The 25,631-nt window shown below is 46.2% G+C and overlaps 1 protein-coding gene and 1 long non-coding RNA gene across 7 annotated transcripts; both read right to left on the bottom strand.

Moving 5' to 3' along the window:
- Positions 1 to 276: 276 nt before the first annotated feature.
- ROGDI (rogdi atypical leucine zipper) lies at positions 277 to 25,631 on the bottom strand. Of its 5 annotated transcripts, none has more exons than XM_061351127.1 (11): positions 25,503 to 25,623; positions 23,112 to 23,183; positions 21,423 to 21,505; positions 19,669 to 19,723; positions 19,053 to 19,133; positions 16,611 to 16,706; positions 14,682 to 14,780; positions 14,089 to 14,202; positions 13,339 to 13,388; positions 12,674 to 12,800; positions 277 to 411 (listed from the first exon to the last, which is right to left on the bottom strand). In XM_061351127.1, exons 1-11 carry the CDS (start codon positions 25,542 to 25,544, stop codon positions 301 to 303), a joined length of 930 nt encoding a protein of 309 aa, XP_061207111.1. In that variant the 5' UTR covers positions 25,545 to 25,623; the 3' UTR covers positions 277 to 300. The 5 variants fall into 5 exon arrangements, with proteins under 5 accessions (XP_061207111.1, XP_061207115.1, XP_061207114.1 ...); XM_061351128.1 differs by lacking the exon at positions 277 to 411 and adding an exon at positions 11,180 to 12,116 and having other exon boundaries at positions 25,503 to 25,616; XM_061351131.1 differs by lacking the exon at positions 14,682 to 14,780 and having other exon boundaries at positions 25,503 to 25,629.
- Positions 1,864 to 11,179, bottom strand: LOC133211063 (uncharacterized). Of its 2 annotated transcripts, XR_009725099.1 has the most exons (4): positions 11,134 to 11,179; positions 9,645 to 11,053; positions 6,881 to 7,142; positions 1,864 to 2,498 (listed from the first exon to the last, which is right to left on the bottom strand). It is a non-coding gene; the product is annotated as an uncharacterized LOC133211063 (long non-coding RNA). The 2 variants fall into 2 exon arrangements; XR_009725098.1 differs by lacking the exon at positions 11,134 to 11,179 and having other exon boundaries at positions 9,645 to 11,117.

Here is a 25,631-nt window from a genome sequence, read left to right on the forward strand (position 1 = left end):
GGTGAGGATTTACAGCTCTGGGAGCAGCCCAGGGGAGGAAACTGTGAGCTCCTAATGTACCTGGAGTCACAGATTTTTTTGCCCTCCAGTCACTGACTTTAACTTCATCTTCAATAACATCAAGCACATGAGAGCTGGTCCCACATCTTCCATTTCTTCTGCAACTACCTGGGACTGAGCACAGAAGACACCAGCCCTCCTCGAGGGATAATGCCATCTCAACCCACCCTTCCCTTCATCTCAGTAGTCATCAGTTAACATGAGACCTCCCTCTTCTTGGAAAGCCAGCAATGGTTAAGCTCAGGCCTCATAATGGTGCCTCCAGACATAACTCTCCCTGCAAGACTGAGCCAAAACAATCTTCTTGGCCATACAGTCCTGGCACCCCTTTGTTCTGTGGGCTGCAACTGCCTGAAAATTCACACCAATATAAGGATCTAAATGGAGTCCATTGGATAGGCTGCAATTTGCCAAGCTAGATTCTGGATCAGGCCCTCCCAGAGAAAGGCATGTATTTCAAGGGATTTTTAAACACAGATTGTTTAGTGCCATCTAGCAGACTGAGGTACTGTAATCAATTCATGCCAACAGTTTTGACACATGATCAATATTTTCCATTAGGGAGTATTCTTCATTAACAGAATTACTTCATCTTGTGCTCAGTACATCTTATCTACTGCTCTTGCCCCAAAAACAGGAATGGAAGACACTTGAAAACAATGGAGAGACCTCAGATTAGAGCAGCAGAACCTGGGGACAGGAAGATGTTAGCACAAACCCCTGCGCAAGGCCCCTGTGGAGCAGGCCGAAGGCTCAGTTACATTGCATCTCCCAAGTACCTGTCAGTGCCACTGCCTCTGAAAACCACTCACTGAATGTCCAAGCAAAGGGACTGTACCCCTTAGAAAAACCCCACACTGCAGGGAGCTCTGCTAGCAGCAGCCCAGACTCCTGCATGCATCCCCAGCCTGGCACACAGCCTGCAGTCAGATGTGTGGATGCTGTGCCAGACCCTGCAGGAAAACTGCAGACACAGCAAGCTGTTTGCAGATTTGCTAATATTAGAACATTACATATCTTGCTTCTAATGAAGCATCATGGCTTTGTGTTAGAAAGCAAAATCCTGCTGCTGTGTTCTGTACGGCTTCCTGCCCACAACATGTAACCATGATCTTCCTGCTTGTACCAATGACTCCTAGCTGGCTGTTGCCCCAGACAATAGCTAAATCTAGAATAAGTCAACCTTAGTCCAATTTTTCCCGAAGTGTTTGGTGCTGTTTTAAATAAAGCCACTTCCATCTTTTCCTGACAATTTTAATGAAAAAGCTTTCCTGGAGAGAGATGATTTTAAAGAAGGGGAAGAATTAAATGCACACACTTAAAACAACATGAGTTTCTCTAATGACTCCAGAATGAGCTGCTGTCCTTGTGCAGAGGACCCAGTGCAGAGAAGGAACAATCCCACTTGTACACCACAGCTTGGTGATGCACTGACTACCTGACAGCTTGGCAGCACACTCCTGAAGGCTCTCCTTGGCCCTCAAACCCAATAAGCAGCAAATGTCTCTGAAGAGCAAGAGATCCAGCTAGGAGCAAAGGTTTGTTCTCACCAGGGAAAACTACACTTCAGTGGTTATCTTCACCCTTCTGCCACAGGCAGAAGAACTGCACCATCAAAACCAGCTCTCAGCACAACGCTCCCAGGACAAGCGATGCCTTTGAGGTGCGGAGAAGGCCTACTAGAATTCAAATATCTCTGGACTTTTTAAGAATATGCAAACATAGTTTCTTAAATTGAAGCACTGCATAAGAATATTATATATCACACTTGAGCTTGACAGAACATTGTTCAGTCTTAATGTAATTAGTTGTACAGCCAGAAGACATCACTTATTTCCTCTGCACAGATAGTCCATACAGGCACCAGACTGACAAACGAAAGGAACTGAAACAGAAAAATATAGTAATTGTTTTTTTTTTCAGGATATTTTACTGTTGGCTAAAAATACCAATTCCACAGTCAGGAAAGGAGACCACCTGAGGAAACACGAAAAACCAAGGAGAAAGAAAACACTCCTCAAAACAGATTGCTCAAGGAACAAAATGAAAGCAGTTAAGAATGAGCTGCTCCCACCCAATGCATAATAAACACATAGTAAATAATAATAACAATAGAAAACTGATAAGGGAAGGAAGAAGATTGCTATAATGAACAGAATTACCTTGATGACCTGCAATAATAGCAAAGACAGGACAGAAGAGTAAATGAATATTTCTGTTCCTCTTGCCAAGTGGTCATAATGTGTTCCTATCACAGGATGCTGAAATACATCTACATTTTCCAGGAACTCTCAGGCCAGCCAACACTGGCTTTCAGTAAATCTTCAAACTTTTCAGAAGGTGTCAGGGCTAGCAGAGAGATTTGTAAAGGAACCAGGAGGACACATGTAACTGTACAGCAGTCAGCCTGATACCAACTCAGGAAAATAATGGAAAGGCTGAAATGGGATTCTTTAATTACTATATCACATGATGGTAAGACAGAGCTTGTAAAATTACTTCTTACATAAAATATCCACTTGCATTGAAAAATACCAAGTTACTTTGATGAGAGCTATTTTCTATAACCCTACTTTGACTGGCACTGTCTACCAGACCATACCTGAATGCTTGATTAACACATCAGAACAGTATCAGAATAACGCACACTAAGTGGGTTAAAACCCCGTTAAAATGTCTGTGCCACAAACCACAGCTAGAAAGGGAGAATCATTGCTGAATGGGTATTGCTAGTGATCATAGAACCATAGAATCATAGAATAGTTAGGGTTGGAAAGGACCTTAAGATCATCTAGTTCCAACCCCCCTGCCATGGGCAGGGACACCTCCCACTAAACCATCTTACCCAATGCTCTGCCCAACCTGCCCTTGAACACAGCCAGGGATGGAGCATTCACAACCTCCCTGGGCAACTCATTCCAGTGCCTCACCACCCTAACATGAAGGAATTTCTTCCTTATGTCTAATCTAAACTTCCCCTGTTTAAGTTTTAACCCATTACCCCTTGTCCTATCACTACAGCCCCTAATGAAGAGTCCATCCCCAGCATCCTTATAGGCCCCCTCCAGATACTGGAAGGCTGCTATGAGGTCTCCACTCAGCCTTCTCTTCTCCAGGCTGAACACCTCCACCTTTCTCAGCCTGTCTTCATGCGGGAGGTGCTCCAGCCCCCGGTCATCCTCTCGGCCCTCCTCTGGACTTGTTTCAACAGCTCCACATCCTTTTTATGTTGAGGACACCAGAACTGTACACAATACTCGAAGTGAGGTCTCACAAAGGCAGAGGTATCCTTCATCACCCATGTTGTCTGGCAGGCTGGCAGAAGACAAGCATTTATTTGGCATTTCAATCTGGCCGAATATTGACTTGTGTTAAAAGAGAAGCCCCATTTACAGCTGGTGTCTCAGACCTACCTGGAAATGGAAGTTGTATACACTCAGGCTGGAACCAACTTGGATTTGAAGCATTCTTATCCCCTGTGGCTTCACCACAGCCCCTCGCTAATGGAAAGGAATATTAGTGTGGGGGTCCTTGTGGAATGGTGCATCTATCTCTTTTTCAGACATCCCCAGGCACAAGCAGGACCCAGAAGACTGGCCAAGCTTCTGAGGACTCAGCACATCTGCACACAGTCTTACCCACTGTACATGGCTCCCATGCCTCTTAATGTAAGGACAGCAGCAGGACCAGCCAGCAATCCTTCCAGATCACTAGACAGGAAAGAAATCTTATTGCATTGAGGTCTGAGCCTTTCTGATGAGCCTCCTGCACTCAACGGATCTTAATTTTTCCTCAGCTTCTCTCTTACCAAAGAAGTAGCAGCAATAGTATCACTGAAATAGCACCCATAACAGTCTCTTTCCCACTTTGAGTGGGGGCTTGCAAGGTCTTGTTAACATTCCTTAGTCCTTTTGAACACTAATTATTTTTTTGAGTCAGAGCTCAATCTGGAAACACACGTTTATTAAAAATAGAAGGCAGCTAAGCATTTCCAAACCACAGAAGCACGAAATCAATGACTAATACTTTACCTAGTACATGCTCTGTCAGAGCATTCCCCCACCTAAACAGACATTGCCTCTCACCAGCCATCCCCAAAACCTCCAGATACTCAAGCACTCTTGGCAGGCTTTGCAGTAGGCCTTCCCTCTTGACCCAGCTCTTCCACTGCTTTAACACTGCCTTCTTGGCTTGCTGAGACACCAATAGCTCCATCCTGGCTACGGATAGACTGAGGATGTAGCCCAGCACTGTCATATTCATGCTCAGTACATACAAATTCATGTGTTCTGCCAGGATTGAATGTTTACAGGAATAAAGCCAATGCACATCTCACCCCCACACCTCCCCCCTGGTGCCAGCAGGGTGCCTTGTGCACAGGCCTATTGCTGATTGATGCTCCATGGGAAATATACTGGGCTCTTTCTAGCTCCAGTCCCCAGAGAACCACATGCATCCCCTGTATCCTGAAGCTGATTACACAATCCTGCCATGACCCCTCCATCCACTGGACTACTGTATAAGAAGCAAGCAGGGACAGTCTCCTGGAAATGAGCAGCAAACAGGTTTTAGTGCCCCCCCAATCCCAAGGAATGAGAGCCAGGTTCTGAAAATGGGGGACACAAGAAGGAAAAGCAGCTCTGCTATAGCAAACACTTTGAGACCTGGGCATTTGCTCTGCCAAGCAAGTTGCCTAGATAGCCCCTGTGTTTTGGGACTTTCAAATTGAGTATCTGATTGCTTGAGATATATATTTGAGAATAGACTGTTTGAGAGATGAGGAAGTTGTAGAGAAAACCTGTGTAGTGATAATTAGCAATGGTGGTTTCTTTTTATCTAGTCCCATTAGGCTCTTGTAAGGCTGAATACTTTTCTGAAACCTGCTGTTGTGTGAAGCCTACAAAACAAATAACTTTTCCAGTCAAGTTTAGAAACTTGCTTTTTGTGTTTTTAAAGGGTCTTCTTTTATTGGAGATGAAAAATGTAGTGGCAAAGCTAGAATATATGGCAGGAGGCCATATATCAACCTCTGCACCACCTCGTCACTCCTGCTGACAATCATGGATATGGGACCAGACAGGCGTGAAACTACACTTCACTGTGACTCTATGGAGCAAACACCCAGCTGTCGAATCAGCTTGCCTGCTGCCATTTCAGATAACATAAGCACTGTCAACTTGGGGAGTGGAGGGTAAGAAAAATCCTTTTCTCAGTCCCCAGGCTTTCTGTGAGAAGGCCCAGGCCCCATCCCAGGCATCATGGGAAACTGTGCCCAATGCAGCATTAAACATTCCTGTCTGTGAGTAGCATCCCTTAGGACTACTGTAGTGCTCAGTAATATGCATAAGGTTCTTACAAGAAATGCATCTTTGTAGCCTTGGTGAAGACCACTGTGGTCTGAATTTCAAAATTAGTTTAGCACCTTTTAATATGAAACAACATGAGCAGCAGGAAAGGCAGAAAACATTATTAGGAAAGGGTGAAATACATTGTGGCAGCTCCTGTACAAGAGCAGATGGTAAAGGGCTGACTAGCCACCCCTCCAGCCTGGTCCCTCCAGTTTGACCAGCCATGTAATGCTGCTGGCAATCCCAGCCTGCACTAGGAGAAGCCCCTCCTTGGAGGCTGCTGTAGGTCTAGATGCCTGGAAAGAGCTACCTGCAACTGAGTCAGGACTCCCACTCCACAACAGGTGGGTCCTGGAAGCCCCTGAGCCACCCCATGAAATCTCTGCCAATGGGCAGCTGCTGACAGGCTGATTTGCTGACAAGGTGGAGCATGGACACCTTGACCCCCTACTAAAAGCCCGCCTCCTGCAGTGTCGCCGTGGGGCTGAGGTCGGCTTGACACCAGGCTTCCGCCTCCTCTGTGCCCGGACCTCCAGGACCTACAAGTCGGCTGGGGCTGGGGCTGGGGCTGGGGCTGGGGCTGGGGCTGGGGCTGGGGCTGGGGCTGGGGCTGCGGCTGCGGCTGCGGCTGCGGCTGCGGCTGGGGCTGCACTTCCCTCTGTGGCTGACCCCGCAGCCGCGCTCCAGGAAGCCTAGCCCAGCACCGACACGCGATTACGTGCTGCTGCTCCGCTGCCCCCCCGCGCCCCGGCCCAGCGGCAGGTGCTGTCAGGGGGGTCGGGCCGGGACAGCCAACTCTGCCGTGGGATTCCGGTAACGGAACATGGAGCAGGCAACGGGGTAAGGCCAAACACGGCTAACGGGGAATGTGGGAGAGCGGCAGCGCCGAGCTGCACTCTGGGGACGTTCCCTTCTCCCGGGTGCCCCAGGCACAGCCCGCCACTCGGTGTGAGGCTCAGGAGAGGGCAGCTGGAGCCAAGGCTGCTGCACTCCCGCCCTCTCCCACTTGCAGGCAGGACGCAGCTCCTCTGGCAGCCACAGGGGCTGGGGCCAGCATCTCCATGCTGCCTTCTCCACCCATTCCTCCTGCAGCAGAGGCAGCCAGTGCTTCCAAAAACCTGGAAGCCCTTCGTGTTGCCATGCACCCACCCGGCTCTACAGGCTTGGTTGCACTCATCCCTCCTGCCGATCAGGCTGTGGAGAAGAGATGGTGCCATGCTGATAGCCTGCATCTAAAGGAGCTGCATGAAATGAGGGCAGCTTTTTCCCAACTGAAGTGTTGCTATGCTCTTGCTCTAGCTTAGGCAGTGTTCCCCACCCTGCAAAGGCAGCCTTAACTCAAGACTCACATTCAGGGTTATAAAGGCCACCCTGCCCCCGGGCGATGGCCTGCATCCTCCAGTCAGGGCCCAGCAGCACATGGCTGCTGGCAGGGGTAGTCTGTCTGCCCTACAGGTCTATAGGTCACTCACCTGGATCAGCTCCAAGCAGAAATAGAGATGATGAGCCAAAGCCCAGATCTGAAAAATGAGATCCAACACTTCCTGAACCAGCTGGCAATAAAAATATTCTTTGAGACCAAATGGGACATTGCTGCCTTTGCCATCTTCCTCATCTTTGTGGGTGACTGCATAGCTCAGCATGAGGCATATGCCAGACAGCTTCTCTAGACGCTGGGCTTGGCAGGCAGCTGCCCTAATACCAGCAACTCATACAGACCCCAGCAGCACAGCCCTGGAAGAACACGGAGTGTGGCCACTCCATTTACATTCATCAGGGAAGGGCAGCAACAACAGCAAAGTACAGGGGCCCAAAGGAAACATATACCCTGTGTAACCTCCCCTGGTTGCAAGACCACTTTCATAGCTATGCCACTACCTTGCCTAATGCTAGCACAGATCAACCTGTCTGGACTCAGATGGTGTTTGTGGGGTTGCCATACTGTGTGTGATGTACATTACTTCACCCAAAGTGCTGCAGTGCTAACCAGGAAAAATGGAAGCACACAGCCAAGAGGGTATTTGTTGAAATGCAGGGTAATAAAAAGGAGACACAGAGGCTAATGCCAATGTCACTGCCCACTTTTCTCCAGGGACTATGTTTCTGCTGCTACTCCTGGCACTGATCCACTGCTGCTGCAACTGTGATTCCCCAAAACAACGCAAGGTGATAAAACCCAGTCTGTTCACACAGGGGTGATCTGGGACACATAGGATCTCCCAAGGCTGCAGCCTGCCTTGCAGTATCTTTGTTGCTTGTCATAAGGGGGGAGGTTCATGGAGGCAGAAGAGAAAAGAGGACAGAGCACTGGACAGACCCTGCTCTCCCCTCAGAGACACACTCCTCTCTCAGGGGAAATACAGCTGAGCCACCTTGGGGGGGACGTTCACACAGAGAAGGTGATGGGCAAAAGAGAACAGGCCTGGAGATGCTTGGGTAGGCAAGAGACATGCCTGGGATCTTTGCACTGTTCTGAGGGAGGGAGGTACCTGAGCTGGATTAGAAAGCATGGAGACCATTTTAATTCATGTGTTCATGCATGTGCAGACTCATTCCTGTCCTCTTTAAAATGACACATCGTTTTCCAAAACTAGATTCCCAGAAGCAAAGTGGGCACAGACAACCTGGCAATAGAGCCCTAAACCCACCTCCACCTCATGGCTGGACAAAACTGTTCTTCGTGCTGCTTCCCTCTGCTACTCCTACAAATCAGAATCTATCTTTACCCTGAGTGCCAAGGGCTGCTCAGCCACTTCCATCCTCCTCTACATGGCTGAATGTGTATCCCTTACATGGTACCTGCAAAGCCATCCTAGGCTAATACACCCACTTGAGTCAGGCCACTCCACAATCCCTGTAAGATACAGTACTTGAGGGCAGACTTTTCAGCTACAAGCAAGAGACCATCCTTTGCTACTGCAGCCAAAGTGGAGAAAAGGAGTTCCCCCATGCAGAGCCAGTAGTCAGGGGAACTGCCAGGGAATGAGGGCAAGGAGGAAGATTGCTTTCCCTCCAGCTAGAAGCTGGAATCCTTTTCCAAGCTCACAGCTGCTGATCAGCAAAAACATGCTGTGCAGCATCCTCACACTAAGATCCCTTCTGGGATGACTATGAAAGAATGACTATGACTATGAAAGAATCATAGGCCCAGTTATGATTCTTCCAGGGGTTTGGGCTCTGGCCCTTCCATTACAGGCTTAATTTCCAGCAGGACTGAAAGTGAAGAACAGCTGCCTGAACACCTAATCACAGAATCAACTAAGTTGAGTTTGGAAAAGACCTTTAAGATAGAGTTCAGCCATTGCCCCAGCACTGCCAAGGCTACCACTAAACCATGTCACTAAGGGCCTCATCTACAGGGTTTGTGAACACTTCCAGGGATGGTGACTCCACCACTGCCCTGGGCAGCCTGTTCCAATGGCTGAACACCCTCTGTGAAAGAAACTGTTCCTAATATCCGTCTAAACCTCTCACAGCACATGCTACATCCACTTTAGAAACAATTTACCTCCCTCTTCCCAGGGGACACAAAAGCATACAGAGACAAAACTGCTCTGTGCAAAGGAGCAGTGGCTCCCTCCTCCCTATAGCCTTTGTAGAAGACGCTTGGGGCACCAAAGAGAAAGTTGCTTCTTCATCCTGAATATTAGCAATGCCTCCAGTTTGAAAAGCATCACCCATCTTTCAGTCCCAAGTAGAGCCAGGTTTTCAATTAGTACAGTCCCTCTGTTTTAGGATGATGCTTTGTATCCCCATGATGGGGCAGGTCACCCTTCTTTGCTGGGACACATACAAGAACAAGAACGGTCTGATTCTGTCCAGAGAACACCAATTCCAGAAGGCAATACCCTGAAAGGCAGCAAAGCACCTACTTGTGAATAGGAGTGGTAGTTGCATACCTTTCCAATGTTCCTATCATAGCTGGAAGACAGAATTAGGCTAGGTATGTCAGGTGCAATGACAAGCAAGCCCTGGCAGTGGCAATACTTGAGCAGACTGGCATCAGCACACACAAATACCTGCAGTTTCAACCCCAGATCCAGGAAAAAATGATTATATCTTTAAAAACATTTAGCCTTAGCTGAGCTCAGCAAGTAGACTTTCTTGTCTGCTCAGTGCTGAGATGCTGGGTGTTGGATAATGCTCGCTCTCTGGGACTACTCTGTGGACAATGCAGAAAGAGCTGCTCAGATTGAGATAAGAGGCAGTAATAAACTTTCTTCATTACTCTCTTACTACTCTACTGCTGTCATTAGCCTGATGCAGTGATGTTACTGAAAGATGCCCAGCAAGTATCTTCTCCATCTTAGTTCAGGCAACTAATTCCTTCTTGAAGGGCATATAGAAGCTGAGCAGCTGAGGCCCATGGATCAGTGTCTTCTGTGGTTCCAGAATCAGCATCGTCCAGGCAGCAGTAACTCAACTGCTAGACCCATCAAAAGCAGATAGCCAGAGGATCTAAGCAGTAGACCTCTATCCCCTGAAGACCAAGTAGAGATTCCCTGGGAAAAAGAACAGTGCCCCCAGGAAAGGTTTTATTCATGCGAACTATAGCTTCCCCAAAGGAAGCTGCTAAAAAAACAGAAAATAAAACCCCAACCCAGGAAAAGGCAGTCTATTTCATTTGGCTGCAGCTGCACAGCAGTGTGTGCGTGTATCCTGAGCTCAGCTGCAAGTTACTTTTCTTCTTCTTAGTAGCTGGTACAGTGCTGTGTTTTTGACTTGAGTCTGAGAAGAATGCCAAGCAGTCACCAAAGAGTGTGGCCCACAGCACGTATGAGTTGCATTTGCAAAGGGAGGGGTGGGGTGGGCTGTCAGTAGTTATTCCAGTATCAATCTCACTGGGCTGCAAAAGCAGAGCCTTTAGGGCCTTCTGCACTCAGAAGTTTAGTGGGGAAAGAGAGAGACTTTAAAAGTCTTAATTGGTGAACCCTTGTTTTATCTTTCAAATCAAGGAGTACCAGCCCAGGGCATTGGGCCAGCCTCTCCTGCTGAATGCAACTCACATTGATGTTGCTCTGTTCTGTAACAGTAACCTTGTCAGTGTCCTGTAGCAACTAACCACTGTCACTCAGCAGTCCTCCAGACACAGCATCAGAGCTGTGCACCACAGCTGGGATAGGGACAAGTATTCCATCTTGCACACTCCTGCCCTCCAGAGCTGAAAAACAGCTATTTTCATCAGAAGAAAACAACACACACTGACTGGGTTGCGGGCTACATCCCCATCAGCAGGAAGCTGAGTTTGAGAGGATGTGGCAACATTAACTGGACTGCACACACTAGTGTGAATTAAAAAAGGAGCCTCTTCAACACCCAGGGTGGGTTAAAGATGAGCACAGACAGCTCCATAGAGGTTTAGTAACTATAAAAATACTCTCTTACACGAAGCTGTTAATGGTGAGCAATTCCACATATGCTCGAGCACTTTCCAAGTGAAGAATGGTCTGGAACAGAGCAAGGGTTGGTAAATAAATACTCAGGGTCATGACCACAGCTAGTCATAAGGCTAATTGACTGGAATCAGTAGTGAATCAGCCCATCCAGGCCTCTCTCCCTTAGGTGCATCTTTCATTAGTCATTAACAGACATATTCATCAGTCACAGCCTGATATTCACTTGCAGGCTCTGTTACCACCTGCAACCTGTAATAGTGTGCATTAGACCAAGCACAGCACCAAGTGTCCTCAGGGAAGGAGGCTGCAGTAAGAAGGCCGGCACTAACCTACTCGGGATCCCTGCAATCTCACAAAGCGATGGAAAGGAACATCTACTCTTTCATTCTCAGCACTGACAGCCCACAGGAACATGGCAGGTCGATTATCTTTATTTTACAGTTTCCAAAGCTTAGAAGGATGAGTTACATACTGTAGCATCCATAGGTAGGCAATAAATTGTAGAACTGTAATAGCCACATGCTACTCACTTTGGGTTTAATAACAGGATGTGAGACTGCACAGCTGTGCTCAAGGTATCAAGGCAACTCCAAAGGCTGGCAGTGAAAACAAGATACTAAACCTGGAAAAAAATAATTGGACAAACCAGGGCTTAGGAAAAAAATATATTATCACATTAATGCCAGGGGGCAGGGGAAGGTAAAAAAGACCAAAACTCAGCAGACTATCCCCAGAGGGGAATCAATAGCATGGACAGAACAGACAGAAGAGGGAAAAGCTTGGGGCTAGTCGTAATCACATCTGGAGCAGATCACAAGAACATGTTTCACTGCAAGGAGCAACATGCCCTACACTTTTCATGGTGTGTTAAATTACCCTGTCTTCACCCCTTCCCAGGCAGCTCACAGCCCAGCAGTTAGTTACAGCACTGTGTGCAAATACAGCTAGAGTAGCCCACAGCTCCCCATCCCCTGTAATGGACTAGTGTAATTAATCAGAGGCTTGGAAAGTGTAAACCACACAATGCACATGAGAACAAAGACAGAAGCAATCTCTTGCCAATGACACAGCATTGCTTAGTGACCTGTTTATGCAGCAGCTCCAAACAAAGCTACTAAAGCTGTGTCTTAGGATACACTGACCCTACCCTATGGAGAGCCACAGGGTAGGTAGTGAGCCATAGCACTCTTCAGGTTGACTTGGACTCAGCTGGCATATTTAAAACAAAGACACTGGAAGTGGTGTAAAGGCTTGGAGACTTCACAGAGAACTAATATGGCCTGTAGTTCCAGTAACTGGAGAAAACAGAGATCTGGAAAGGTAGAAGAAAAGCAAGTAAGTTCCCATATCCTTTGGGCCACAGCAGAAAGAGCATATAATGCATGCATGACAATTGAGCTTTACAGTCTTACACACTGCAGCACTACACTGCAGAAGGGCAGATGTGCTGCTGTTGTCAGTGAATAGGCCTGGAGCACAAAGTTACTTGCTCGAGGTGGCAGCCAGCTCAGCTGCAATGCTGGTACTGAACATTAGTCCACTGCAATCTAATTTGCTGAGGTCTCCATGCTGCCTCTCCTGTACCCTGTCATTTTCTCACAAAATCAGTCTCATGACTCAGGACGCAAAAGCGTCTACCTGCTCCCACCTAGTCATTAGTTCAGCAAAGACTTCTGCCACACTACTACACTTAGCCCAGCTGGCTGTCTGCTAGCCAGTGCCAGCCAGCTCCCTGGCTCCAAGAACATTGACTCATCATTGTTTTCAGTTTATATGTAAGTTGTACAGAGTAACATCACATCAGAGTTTTAGATCTGAGGTCCTCTCAAAACCCAGTTTAAAAGAAAGCACTTTTTCTAAGGCCATTACCTTGTCCTTCAGTTGCTGGCAAAGCTGCAGTGAAACTGCGAAGAAGACAAGAGCATCATTTAACCATGGGACAACACATTCCACCTTATGGACATGGCTGACTTCATACCGCTGGTTGCCAAACTCACTGGAGTGGGGAAAAAAAAAAGAGCACAGCTTCACACACAGCAGCACAGAGCATGAAAATCAACTGTTCGTTCTCACAATGGAGACTATTATAATTTCTACTACATTTAAAAGAACAACTGGCAAAGTTAGAGAATACAAACTGTCAGTCTACCTCTGACCAGACTTAGAGGGAAGCTAAATCTAAGAGCGTTAAGTTAGAAACTTTATCACTTGTCAGAGAAACACAAAAGCCAGCAACGCAAACAGCAATGCCAATAATGTTCATTTTGGACAACTCTCATCTCTAGACAAACTCATGGCACTGTATAGATGGACTGTATCCTGAAAAGTCATATCTTTCAGTAGGCCTTTAAGACCAAGTCATTAAAGAAGCACTGCTGTGGGCACCTGCGCATTCACAGGCACAGCTACAGCAAGTGACTGCACAGCTGCTTCATTTAACAGATGCTAATATTAAAACTACATACAGCCATTTGAATCTCATCCTCAGCATGCTCCTACACCTGTTACACAGCCCTTGTAGTGACTGTACTTACAATATGGCTCCAGGGTTGTGTAAAATGGACCCTCCAGCAAGCTTGACATTCTAGAAGAGAAGGAAAAGCTTTTAACACTGTAAACAAACTATGTAGAAGGACACTTAAGGTTTGCATTTTCAGTAGCCTGACATCAGGAAATGCCTATGCTGTATCTGCCTGAATACTCCATTCATAGGGAATCCATGACATTTGATCCCTTCATGAAAAAGAATCTACACAGTCGCTGAGTCCAATTTAGCTAACAAAAATAATATGAGAAGATCCAGAAGAAAAAAACCAAGACTTTTAGGAAAAATATCCTTACAGAGGAGTGCATTTCATAGAGCTTAAGAGTTTAATTCTGTTTTCACAACATACTACGCTGACCCAAACACAACGGGTAAAGCAGAAAAGTACCCATCAAAACTGTTCAGAAAACCACACATGCTACCTTAATGTAAACTGCAGTAAGAAAATTACGCCTTTCCAAAATTATAAACTATTTTGTAAGATAAAACATTACTTGGCAAAAAAATAGTTACTGGCTTTCTCCAGAGCACCAATATTTTCTTCTGGGTTAAGTGTCCATGCCCCAAACTAGATTTAGAGTCAGTATTCTGTCTGCAGCAGATATAAACACAGACACTTAAAGGCAGGTAATTTCTGCATCATCTTCTGCATACCACATTGCACCATGTAACAGTGCTTCCTCACAGTGGTACAGAGGGAAGGGTCAATAAATTAAGCTTAAGAGATAGCAGGTGTCACCTTGGTTGTGCTGGGCTGCAGCACATGAAGTTGGTAGACAGTCAGGCACAGCTTATTCAGGTTAATATAGAAATTCACAAGGATGTCTGGAGGCAGAGCAGGAGTGAACATTTTCTGATGAGAAAATAAGCAGTTTCTTTGTCAGTTAAAGGACCATTATTTCTAGTGCTGGGAAATCATTACCTTTTTCTAAGCCATACTATAGTTATCCCATAGTGAGCAGGACAGGAAAAAAAACAAAGACTAGATAGCTTGCATGCAATGTTTGTTCCTCTTGCTGCACTTGACAGAAATGGTGTACACATGATGGTGACAAAAGAGGATGGAGGTAGCATTCACAAGGGCAAATCATCCCCGGATAAGATTCCTGGGAAGAAAATAGAACTTACTCTCTAAGAAAGAGAGTCTTCATGCCCAAGTCATCTGTTTTCCTACAGATTCAGAGAAGCCAAAAATGCAGGGTTTGCACCTACTTCAGCTCTCTTTCTGCCTCAGGAAACATTTGGAAACCAATTTCCATGAGGATGCAGCACAATATCCTAACTGTTGCATGCTACCAGACTGTATGGAGATCTAGACCATGACACACTTACTGCGAGACCACTGGAGGCAATCTCTGGTAGAGTTAGAGTGGCTGGAGTGGTAAGCCGATTTCGAGCTCTTGAGAGCTGTAACATCACAGCATCCATAAGCTACAAGAAAATATACAGTACACTGCTGAGTGGCAGTCCCTGGCCAGTTCTAGATAGCATACTGCAGAATTCTACAACCTTTTGCAAGTGTTACAAAAATCACCACCAGCAATATGCACCTCCAGGAATTCAGACACTTACTGGGAAGGGGTGGCTCCCACATAAATGCAGTTTTACTGTTATCACTGCCATAGACACTTGTGAGACAGGCAGGAGCCTTTAATATCAGGGACTGAAGAGAGAACAGCTATTCATTAGAAGAATAGAACATGAGATCAATTACTGATGCTACAGAAGCATCAACAAATTCATTATGCTCTTCTGAAGAGCATTAAGGAAAAACAACAAGCTGCGTTCTAGTTATCCCCATGCCCACACCACAGATACAACAACTGCTGCATGCCCCCCCCTCTGTTCATAACCATCTATGAGCTAGGACACTAGAGAAAAGAACCAACTCATCGTGAGTTCAATCCTGCCAGAAACCACAAATGCTCATTCAGACAGACTTTCTTTTCCATAAAAAATGTGGAAAGCAACATGTCTCTTATAGAGCTCATAACCGCTAAGATGAAGTCACGTTATATTATGAATAATTTCTCATTCTGCTTCCACCCAAAAGTAAAAAAGTTTTATTTCTTAGTTTCTTCCTATTAGCAGCCCTTGCCATGTAGAGACTAAAGGGTTTAGCTTTCTCACATTTTATATTGTAATGGATTCTAATGAGTAAATTGAAGCTCTGGTAGCTTCAGTAAGCAATTCCAAGCAAAGAGCTGGGCTTTATTGCCACTCAGCAGCTGGTCTGTATCAGACCAGATATACTACTAGCAAGTAGTACTTTCAAATTGTCAGTTGTGAATACTAACAGCAATCTTTTGACAACTACCTTGTGTCTTCACTTGCCGTAAGCACTGACAGGGAAGAGCATAAGATCTGTAATAACATAATCCAAAAAATATCTAGAGAGATGCTTCCAGATTATCATCATTAGCAACAAAGCACTGACTGCTCATATTACTATTCACCAGGATGTACAGTCCATTTACTAATGCTAAACTGGCATAGATTCATACCAAATATGAGGTCACATGGTGTCATGGTTTAAGCCCATGCAGTAACTCAGCACCACGCAGCCACTCACTCTCCCCTTTCCCCATCCCCTTGGACCGATGGAAGGAGAACTGGAAGAACGTAAACCCCACAGGTTGAGATAGAAACAGTCCATTAACTAAAGTATAATAGAAAACTACTACTACTAATGATAAGGGAAATAACATAGGGAGAGAATATAAAACTAAAAAGGGAAGGGGGAAAAAACCCAAAAGCACAAGTGCTGCACAATACAATTGCTCACCACCCACCAACTGATACTCAGCCCAATCTGAGCAGCAATCTGAGCCTTCCACGTAACTCCTCTCAGTTTATATACTGGGCATGATGTGCTGTGGTATGGAATACCCCTTTGGCTACTTTGGGTCAGGTGTCCTGTCTCTGCTTCCTCCTGGCTTCCTGTGTCCCTCCTCACTGGCAGAGCATGACACTGAAAAGTACTTGATCAAGGTAAGCATTACTTAGCAACAACTAAAACACTGGTGTATTACCAGCATTGTCCTCAGATTAAAGTTGAAAACACAGCGCTGCACCAGCTACTAGGAAGGAGAAAAATAACTGTTACAGCTGAACCCAGGACACATGGATACTCTGACATATCAGGTACAACTGGGGAATCCATTTCCAGTACAAGACTCAAGACAGTAATGTACATTAACTGTCTTTGAAACAGCAAATGGAGGTAAGAAACCACACAAGTAGAGAATGCTTCCTCCTCACCTTGAGAACCTCCGAGCCTGTTTTGAACTGGTAGTTTACATCTCTGTTCATAAGCAGGTAAATGGCTTGGTTAATGTGGTTTCTAGCATCCTGGATCTGCAAAGGTACAAACACAGAGCTCTTAAGGAAACACTCTATGATTCACACTAGGAAGTAGACGTTTCCCTGATTATCTCATTGGCCCTAAGAAGATGCTGACTTCTCAAATGTTAAGGCCATTTCTGCCTAAGTACCAGACACTCAGTAACAGAAATCTGCCACTGATGCCCAGCTGCATTACTGGGTTCTTCACTCAAGGACTGGACATGCATAACAGTCTGATAGCTACAACCTGCATTGTCAATAAAAATATTGCTGCTGCTCTGAAGAAACACTGACATCATGCACTCTCATCATTGGAGGACTCTGATCATGACTGCTCAGATAGGAATTCTCACTGTTGATGGTGAGCAGTCAGGTCTAACAACATGCATAATGATTTCAAGAATTATTGCAGCTAAACCCACTGACAAATTACATCAATAGCAGCAACAGTGAGCAAAAACCATAGATTTCTAATATATTTGTAAACCACAATTGTTGAGATTGAGAGTTACGTTCAGCATCAAGAGGCTGCCATCATGCCACTTGTGTGGCACTTGACCAGGCTGAGGACACAGCTGGCTCAAGTCGCTGTCTAGCAAGACCACTTGTAGCCAGGAGACAATTACCTAAGGAGGTTAACAGGTTATCCCACTGCTTTCACAGGAGCAAGGACAAACCAGAGGAAGGAAAAAAATGGCCCTGGGAGAAAGTGACTCGTGCTCAGTTCCAGGCAGCAGCACAAAAATTGAAAAAGGGTAGATGAGATTGTGCAATAAATGGAAAAGGTAAGCAGGGAAGCCTGTATGAGAGGTGGCTGCTGGAAGATGGATAACACAGCTTGGGATATTTGTAGCACGATACATCTACACTGCTTCCCAGTACCCCTAGATCTCAGCTGAGCCTTATAGAGGCCTCCCTGCCATAGATCTGTGTACTGGTTCCTTCTCATCTAGAGCTCAGGGATGCTCTTATGAAGCATAAGGCTCTGGAAGCTACAGAGAGAAGAAAGAGATGATAATGTCCACTGCCAGATTGCAAAGATATTCTGCAGTTACTTGGTCTATGGCATCTCCAAACATCACCTCCAGTCTTTATATCTCTCAGATGCTTCTGAGCAAGCTACATAGTTCCTGTTACTCAACTCTGCAATGATAATCCTGCTATTATAAGGACTTGCTTCATTCTTACTCCACCTTGATTTTGCTGTTTTCTAATCAAGTTTCTCAAAACTTGTGTGCCTGCACCTGTGTTCCTCAGAAATGTGCCTATACTACAGTTTATTACTGATGGCTTTACTTTGCACAGAGGAACAGAACTTCAACTGGCACCACTCACTAAGGGAAGAAAACTCACAATACTTCAAAATATGAATTTTTATTTCAGAGGACAAAGACCACTACATAATCAAGGTAAATGCTTCTGCACAGAAGCCCTTCAGGCATGACTAACGCTTCACATCTGAACAATATTAGAACACAACACTTGCAAGTAAATAAAGGGAGGTATTTTCCATAAAAGCTGGTAGAAGCCTATCAATCAGGCAGCAATAGAAACCAGGCATAAAACAGGACATGCTGCTGAGCGTTATCACAGAAACTTCCTTGACTTGTTGTGAGGCATAAACAAACCCAGTCATGCTTGGCATTAACATTTCAATTTTCTAGATTTCTACGAAGTTACCAGGTAGGGGTTTCACTGCACTGCCAATGCAGTTACTGGAAACACAACTCAATACCAAATGCACTAATCACCTAGAAAAATCTGAGCCATAATGAAACATGTGGAATACATCTTTCTCCAACCTACTCAGCTACAACAAAATAGCTGCAGGAAACTACATCTTCAAGATCAGATCCTGAAATCACGTATTTCCCAGCAAAACGGGGGGAAAGAGATTCAGTGTTCTGAGCAGCCAAAGCCCTTTAGCTATGCCACAAGAGCACAGTGTGGTGAGGTTTATTCTCAGCTTAAAGAAATATTTCTGTAAGAGAAATATTTCTGTAAGAGAATGAGAGCAAGCTACTCAAAGTTGCTTTAAGTTGGTTTTTGCCCTGCTAGCCTCAGTTTTACAAGCAGACACAAGGCCAATACTTCATAGCCACCCCAGGCACTCCTTTTGAAGCATTATCACTGCTATGCAAACAGCCTTCAGCTTGCTTGTGTTTCAGGAACAAGCAGGTCCCACCTCTCTCCCCGCACCATAACCGAATTTAATTGCATCTGTTTCCTCCCTTAGTTTTTACCACCGGAGTTAATGCAAGATGGACATAACCTTGTCTCTCAGAAAGCAAGGGGCTATAGCTACTGCTTGCAAGGCACACATGCCACAGAGGGGTAGACATCTGAAGTTAACAGTACCTGCTGCAATCTCCACTGCTTGTCTTCCCGAAATGTAAAGTGCAAGAGCTGATTATTTCTGGTCATTTTCAGACTGACGTCCTTGAAGAAAGAAACAAACGCATGAAAGCAAGGAATCCCCACATGAAGAGCATGGAGACTGCCACTCCCCCTCCGTTCTGTCTCCCAGACAATCTTGGCAAGCTGTTTTCCGCTGTCCTGGCATGGCCAGAACCTCAGTCCTCCTACAGGAAGGTGTTAATACAAAGGGCAAGTTGAAAGGCCTTTAGTGAATCATGCCCTAGGCAGGTCACACAAACTCATCTCAGAAGGCCCATGAGGAAATTTGATATTAAACAACAAAAGCAGTAAAAGCCAGGAATCCCCACAGAAGTCACCTCCACCACTCACCACAGAGTGGGGGTAGGGTGGTGTTAATGCTGGATCTTAACAAATTTCAGCACTTGCTGAAACATTAAGGATTTAAAGCCCATTAGGGAAGACTGACAAAGAATACTTACTGATCATTGATAAAGCATAGTAAGGATGGCCTCTACCTTGAGGTCATTGAAGTGTGAAAAGGATGACTCCCACCCCCTGATGGTGGTTCAAAGCAAGAAGCACTGCAAGTACTCACAGCTTGACATAGGGCATCTCCCTGTAGTGTCAACACTCCTTTCACCTGGTCTGTGCTGAAATGAAAAGAAAGATCTGGGCAACACTAGTCACAAGAAGCAAGAGACATACTGAAATATCAATCAATGCCACCCCTGCCTGTCCCAGAGAAGGCTGTGTGGAGACCTCATAGCAGCCTTCCAGTATCTGAAGGGGGCCTATAGGGATGCTGCGGATGGACTCTTCATTAGGGACTGTAGTGATAGGACAAAGGGTAATGGGTTAAAACTTAAACAGGGGAAGTTTAGATTGGATATAAGGAAGAAATTCTTTCCTGTTAGGGTGGTGAGGCACTGGAGTAGGTTGCCCAAGGAGGCTGTGAATGCTCCATCCCTGGCAGTGTTCAAGGCCAGGTTGGACGAGGCCTTGGGTGATATGGTTTAGAGTGAGGTGTCCCTGCCCATGGCAGGGTGGTTAGAACTTGATGATCTTCAGGTCCTTTCCAACCCTAACCATTCTATGATTCTATGACTCTATATAGCTGACCCCCCAGGGCTCAGCTGGATTATGCAGATGAACCACACACACACTTTCATGTCTTGAGACCTTGGGTTGTGGCCAGCTGCTGTCATGTTCTTTTTCAGCCACCTCACTCTAACTGCTCGGACTAAAATATTATGTTATTTCTGATCCTATCCTTATTTCATGTATTATCTATCAAGAATTTGGTTGCTGTTACAAACAGCTGTAGCAGGCACAAACACAAGATATTAAGATTACTTACAGACATGGGAGTGATAGGCGGTTCATATGGGAGTTGAAAGTTACACACACACACACGAAAAAAACAAACACAAACCAAAAAAACCCACACCCCAAACCCTTTAAAAGGTTCTGCAAGAGGGCTTACATCTATAACGAACAACGGGAGAAGACTGAAGCATTGGGGCCATCAAGAACTCAGTTTAGCCACACCTCATATTTTAATACACTAGAACAGAGACTCTTGATATCAACACTAAGATCCACCCTCCAACAATAACGAATGAATACTAAAATCAACTTTAATATCTGAGGAATTGAACCTTCAAACCCAATACAGAATCACTGCATCATCCTATAAAACATTCACCATGCCATTTCTAAGGACTAAGGTGTACTACTTTGCTTGCAACATCTGCCAGAGTGCAGCTATTCAGACCAAGGCCTATGCTGAAGATCAAAAAATGGACAGCTACTTCAGAAGAACTGCACTTCTATAAGCAACTTCCACCAGATCTCAGTTTGCTCTGTGCAAAATATCTTTCTTACTGCTATTTTAGGGAGATTAGGACAAAGGTAAGATTTGTCCACAGAGTCAGAAACTGAGCCAAGAGCAGAATTCAGGTCTTTTAATTGCAACTCCCTACACCTAGAATCAGGAAAACACCTCTTGGCAAAACTGCTGACAACAGCACACTGATGCAACCCACCAGTGAATGGTCAGTAACCAATGACTACGTTAGAGGTGTTGGCAGGAAATGGCACAAGTCTGGCTAAGGCAGCCCTGAAACACAGCTACAGATTGTTATGTTAACCTGGCAGAAGAGTCTGGTTTTCCTTAAGCCAAAGACTTGTATTAAATAAAATCCCTTTACTCTTGGGGTGCTGTAGACTTTTGCATCAGATGCTAGAGGAACAGCACCCTGCACCACAGAGGAGAGCCCCCAACACAAGGACAGCCCCCACCAAGTGGCCTGGCAGATCAGCAGAAACCCACTGACCATGACCACTTACCCAGATGTGCTCAGCACAAAGTTCTCCTGCTTGACAGCTCCTCCCAAGCCACTGGCAGGCAGGGCAAAGCGTTGAGAGGCCTCCTGCCCGAGAAAGGACACAGTAAGTGCTGGAGTATTCACTGGGGCCCAGGACACCTCAAGCCAGGGACAAAGAGAAGAAATACAGATGCCAGCAAGTGGCCAAATGCAAAGTGATTATCTTTGCAAGCCTCCTACAATCCACCTAGCAGAACACATGGATTTTACCTCATCCTCCTGTAGGACACACAAGAAAGCTGGAGAGGGGCTTTTGACAAGGGCCTGAAGGAACAGGACAAGGGGGAATGGCTTTAACCTGACAGAGAGAGAAGATCGAGATGAGATCTTAGGCAGAAGTTCTTCCCTGTAAGGGTGCTGAGGCGCTGGCACAGGGTGCCCAGAGAAGCTGTGGCTGCCCCACCCCTGGCAGTGTTCAAGGCCAGGTTGGACAGGGCTTGAAGCAAGCTGGTCTCGTGGAAGGTGTCCCTGACCATGGCGTGGGGTTGGAACTGGATGACCTTTAAGGTCCCTTCAACTCAAACCAGTCTGGGATTCTATGACAGGTGCAGACCAGGAGAAAGCTCACTCCATGCAGCCCATGGCAAAAGGCCTTGTAAATGCCATGCTTCAGCTATCACTCTGCAGAGCCCAGCCCAGCCCTGCATGCCCTCAGGGCCATGGCAGTAGTCCTTTCTCATCATGCTCCCTGCTCTGTGCTGCACAGTGCAAGAACCATTGGTCCCTTACCCACCTGGGAAGGGTGAAACGCAGCCCTCCTTACTGGTTATACTGGCTGACAGCTCTCCTTTAATCACGCTTTACCCTTAAATCTCTAATAAATTCTTCAAAACAGACACTATATATAGAGATACTGCAGCCTAACCCTAACCTGCTACTGAGTCACATCCTGGGTTGGCACTACAGCACTCCAACCTCTCCTGGCACCCTTACCTCCACATTTTTGTCCCTGCTCTGGCATCAACCAGGAACCCCCTCAGAAACCTCAGGGCATGAAGAAGCTGGGTCTGTCAAAAACTAACCTAGCAGGACAACAGTGAGCTCTTGTGCACACAATCCCCTTTGGCCAGTTCACCATCCCCCTGCCTGGAAAAAGCTACACTCAGCAGTCCAGGCTCAGGTTGGCTGAAAAGTGCTACAGTCCTGGTTCAGCTGAACACATCACACCTCTGAAAGGGGCAGGCGGCAGCACAGAAGCAGCAATATTGGGTATAGCAAGTGAAGGATCGTTATGAAGTACATGCTACTAATTACTGCATAAGTAGTAGCTTGTCAGCTAAAGGCTATCATGCTCATTTTCACCATCACATGACAGAGTTACAGGCAGACCCAGATTCTCTGTTATAGAAGATATTCCCATCTCATGAAAATGCCTGGCAGGCACGTCTGGCTGCCTCCATGTGCCTTTTCAAAGCAGTTCTCAGCAAAGAGGGACAAGAACAGAGCAATCTAGGGGAAGTCAGCTTTACGGAGTCCTCAAGATCAGAGGGTAAGCAGACACCTGAGACACCACCAGACATGCATGAGGGACGTTTCTGTGCACCCTCTACCAAGAATTTTTTCCTTCAGGAGAAATCTACCACCCTTCCTCACACAGGAGAGCAAACAAACCCACAATACAAAAACACAGATGAAGCAAATTAAACCTTACCTTCAAAATATCCTGCAGCTGTTTCAAAACAACATGGACCTCTTCTTGTAAAAGCCATTTAAATTCTTCTTCCTACATTGTGAAAAGATAGCAGTGGAATCATTAGAAGTCAAGCACTGGAAAGAGATCTCTCAGTCACACATGAAAATTATGTAAGTTCTAAGTATTCTGCCATGTCCATGTTGTTTAAATCACATGCTAGTAGAAGAAAAACATTTAGTCCTAATTTGTTAAAGGGCCTCACTATCCATCCTAACCAAATGAACTGTCCTTATTCTTGTTTTGACATTGTTTCACAAAACAGCCTTCATACAAATCACAGGATTCGGAAATTCACAAGCTGCTTCAAAACCTGGGACATCTACTTAAGCTGCTGGAGTGGGCTGACCCTGACTGCTGGGCAGCCAGATACCCACTCGGCCTCTCCCACTCCCCGTCCTCAACAGGATAAGAGGAAGAAATGAGATTAAAAGCTTGTGGTTGAGATAAAGTCTAATTACCATCAAAGGCAAAACACACTCACCTTGCAGACAAATTAGGTAGTGAGAAACAAAGACAATACCTAAAACGTTTCTCCTCCCCCACCCTGGAACATTTTACCAGGCAACAGCAGCCTAAAAGTAAACCTAAGCTGAAAAGTGGGTGGCAGCATAGAAAAGCTGAAAACTCCCCATCACCTAGGCAAATTCAGGAAGAAATAAGCTCAGATCTGGCAGCACCACCTCCAGCCTCAGCCAGCCAGGAAGCCTGTATAAAGCAGATCCTCAAACCACACAGCTAAGCATTACTGTTAAACCACAAGGCCCCATGCTGAAAATCATCACAGAAGCAGGTGACAGGAGCAAGCAAGGGACAAAGAAGAGATTGACACTTGCTGCCTTAGAAGAGAAAATTTCCACATGGACACTACTAGAAGGAAATTAATTGAGCAGGTTGTCCACAGAAATCATGGAGAAGTGTGGTCAACTCAGAAAATTTAAGCCTGTGGTTTCTCTGCTAGACAGTCCCTGATCACCATGAAAACCACAAAATAACTACTCCCTGATGTGCTGTCACCTTATGCATGAGTAGGACAAGGCCAGTTCTGTTTCCACAAATGGTCACCCAAAGCAGGTACACACTACTATAACCTAGGCAGAATTATCCGTTACCCTTCAAACCAGCGTGGCTGCAGGACTACTGACTTTCACCATTTAATCCTGTTTTGGGTTTCTGGGCATCACACCAATACACTGGATTCCTTGTTCTTTTGTTCTCTGTTACACTCACTCTCCTTCAGGCTCACAAAGGAATAGAGCTCAAGCAAGTAACACAGACACCTTTAGTGCCTCCGCCACCCTACATGTTTTCACTGCACATCAACACTGGTATCTTTCACCCCCCAACTGACTGCACAAGATCTTCCTGCCCCAGTATTAATTTTATACTAAGTCAAGTTCATTCACCATGTATACGTAACTAAATGCCTTGTGTTTTGGGGGAATGCAGTTGTAGCATTCTAACGCACAGTAACTTTAGAAAACCATGGTTTTCACATGTGGCTTTCTGCCCAGGCCAGATGCATCTCTCAAATTCCATCCTTGGAGAGGAAGCTTTCACTACTTCTTGCAGACTGTGTTCAAGGAGGCATCTGCAATATCAGCAGGTCCAGGCCTTCCCTTACCTTTATCAAGGCAACGAGGTTGCTCTGACATGTATTACAGAATCCCAGATTCATTTGGGTTGGAAAGGATCTTTAAGACCATATGGTTCCAACCCCCTGCCACAGGCAGGGCCACCTTCCACTTTCCACTAGACCAGGTTGCTCCAAGCCCTGTCTAGCCTGGCCTTGAACATTGCCAGGGATGGAGCATTCACAACTTCCTTGGGCAGCCTGTTTGAGTGCCTCACTACTCCCACAGTAAAGAATTTCTTCCTTACATCTAACTTAAATCTTCCCTGTTTAAGTTTTAACCCATTACCCTTTGTACTATCCTGCCTATCATCTGCTGGGGCTGGTCCTCCACCAAGCAGGATGCTGGGCTATGAAAAACACCAAGGTCACGTAACCAGTGATTTACGTAGATAGGGCACTCAGCTGCGCCCGGACCCGACCGCGGCCAGCGCAAGGAGCGGCAGCAACCAGCTTAGCGAGGGCCGCCACGATAGCTGAAGATGGGCTCTGCAAGAAAGAGTAGTGCTGAGGGCAGCACGGCACCGGAGCCCGAAGCTGGCATCAAAGCCCCACAGCACAGCACGCAGCGGTGACAGAACGGCATTCACAGAGCGCTGCAGCCATCCAGGGGCTTGTGGCTAACCGCCCAGCCCACGAGCAGAGGACAAGAGGAGTAGAGGAGTAGAGGAGTAGAGGAGCAGAGCCGGAGCCGCAAGCCCCCAGTCCAGCCGACTCACCAACACCGTTCGCTCCACGGCGCTCGCCATCGCCACCGCCATACCACCATCCGCCACCGTCCCCGCCCCCTCGCTGCGCCCTCGGCTGCCCCCATTGGCTACAACCGCTGCTTCTCTGCCCGGCAACAC

This window comes from Neopsephotus bourkii, unplaced genomic scaffold (assembly GCF_033783945.1).
Source record: "Neopsephotus bourkii isolate Nb327-2 ecotype Australia unplaced genomic scaffold, CSIRO-AGI_Nbou_v1 NB_551, whole genome shotgun sequence".
Lineage (NCBI taxonomy): Eukaryota > Metazoa > Chordata > Aves > Psittaciformes > Psittacidae > Neopsephotus > Neopsephotus bourkii.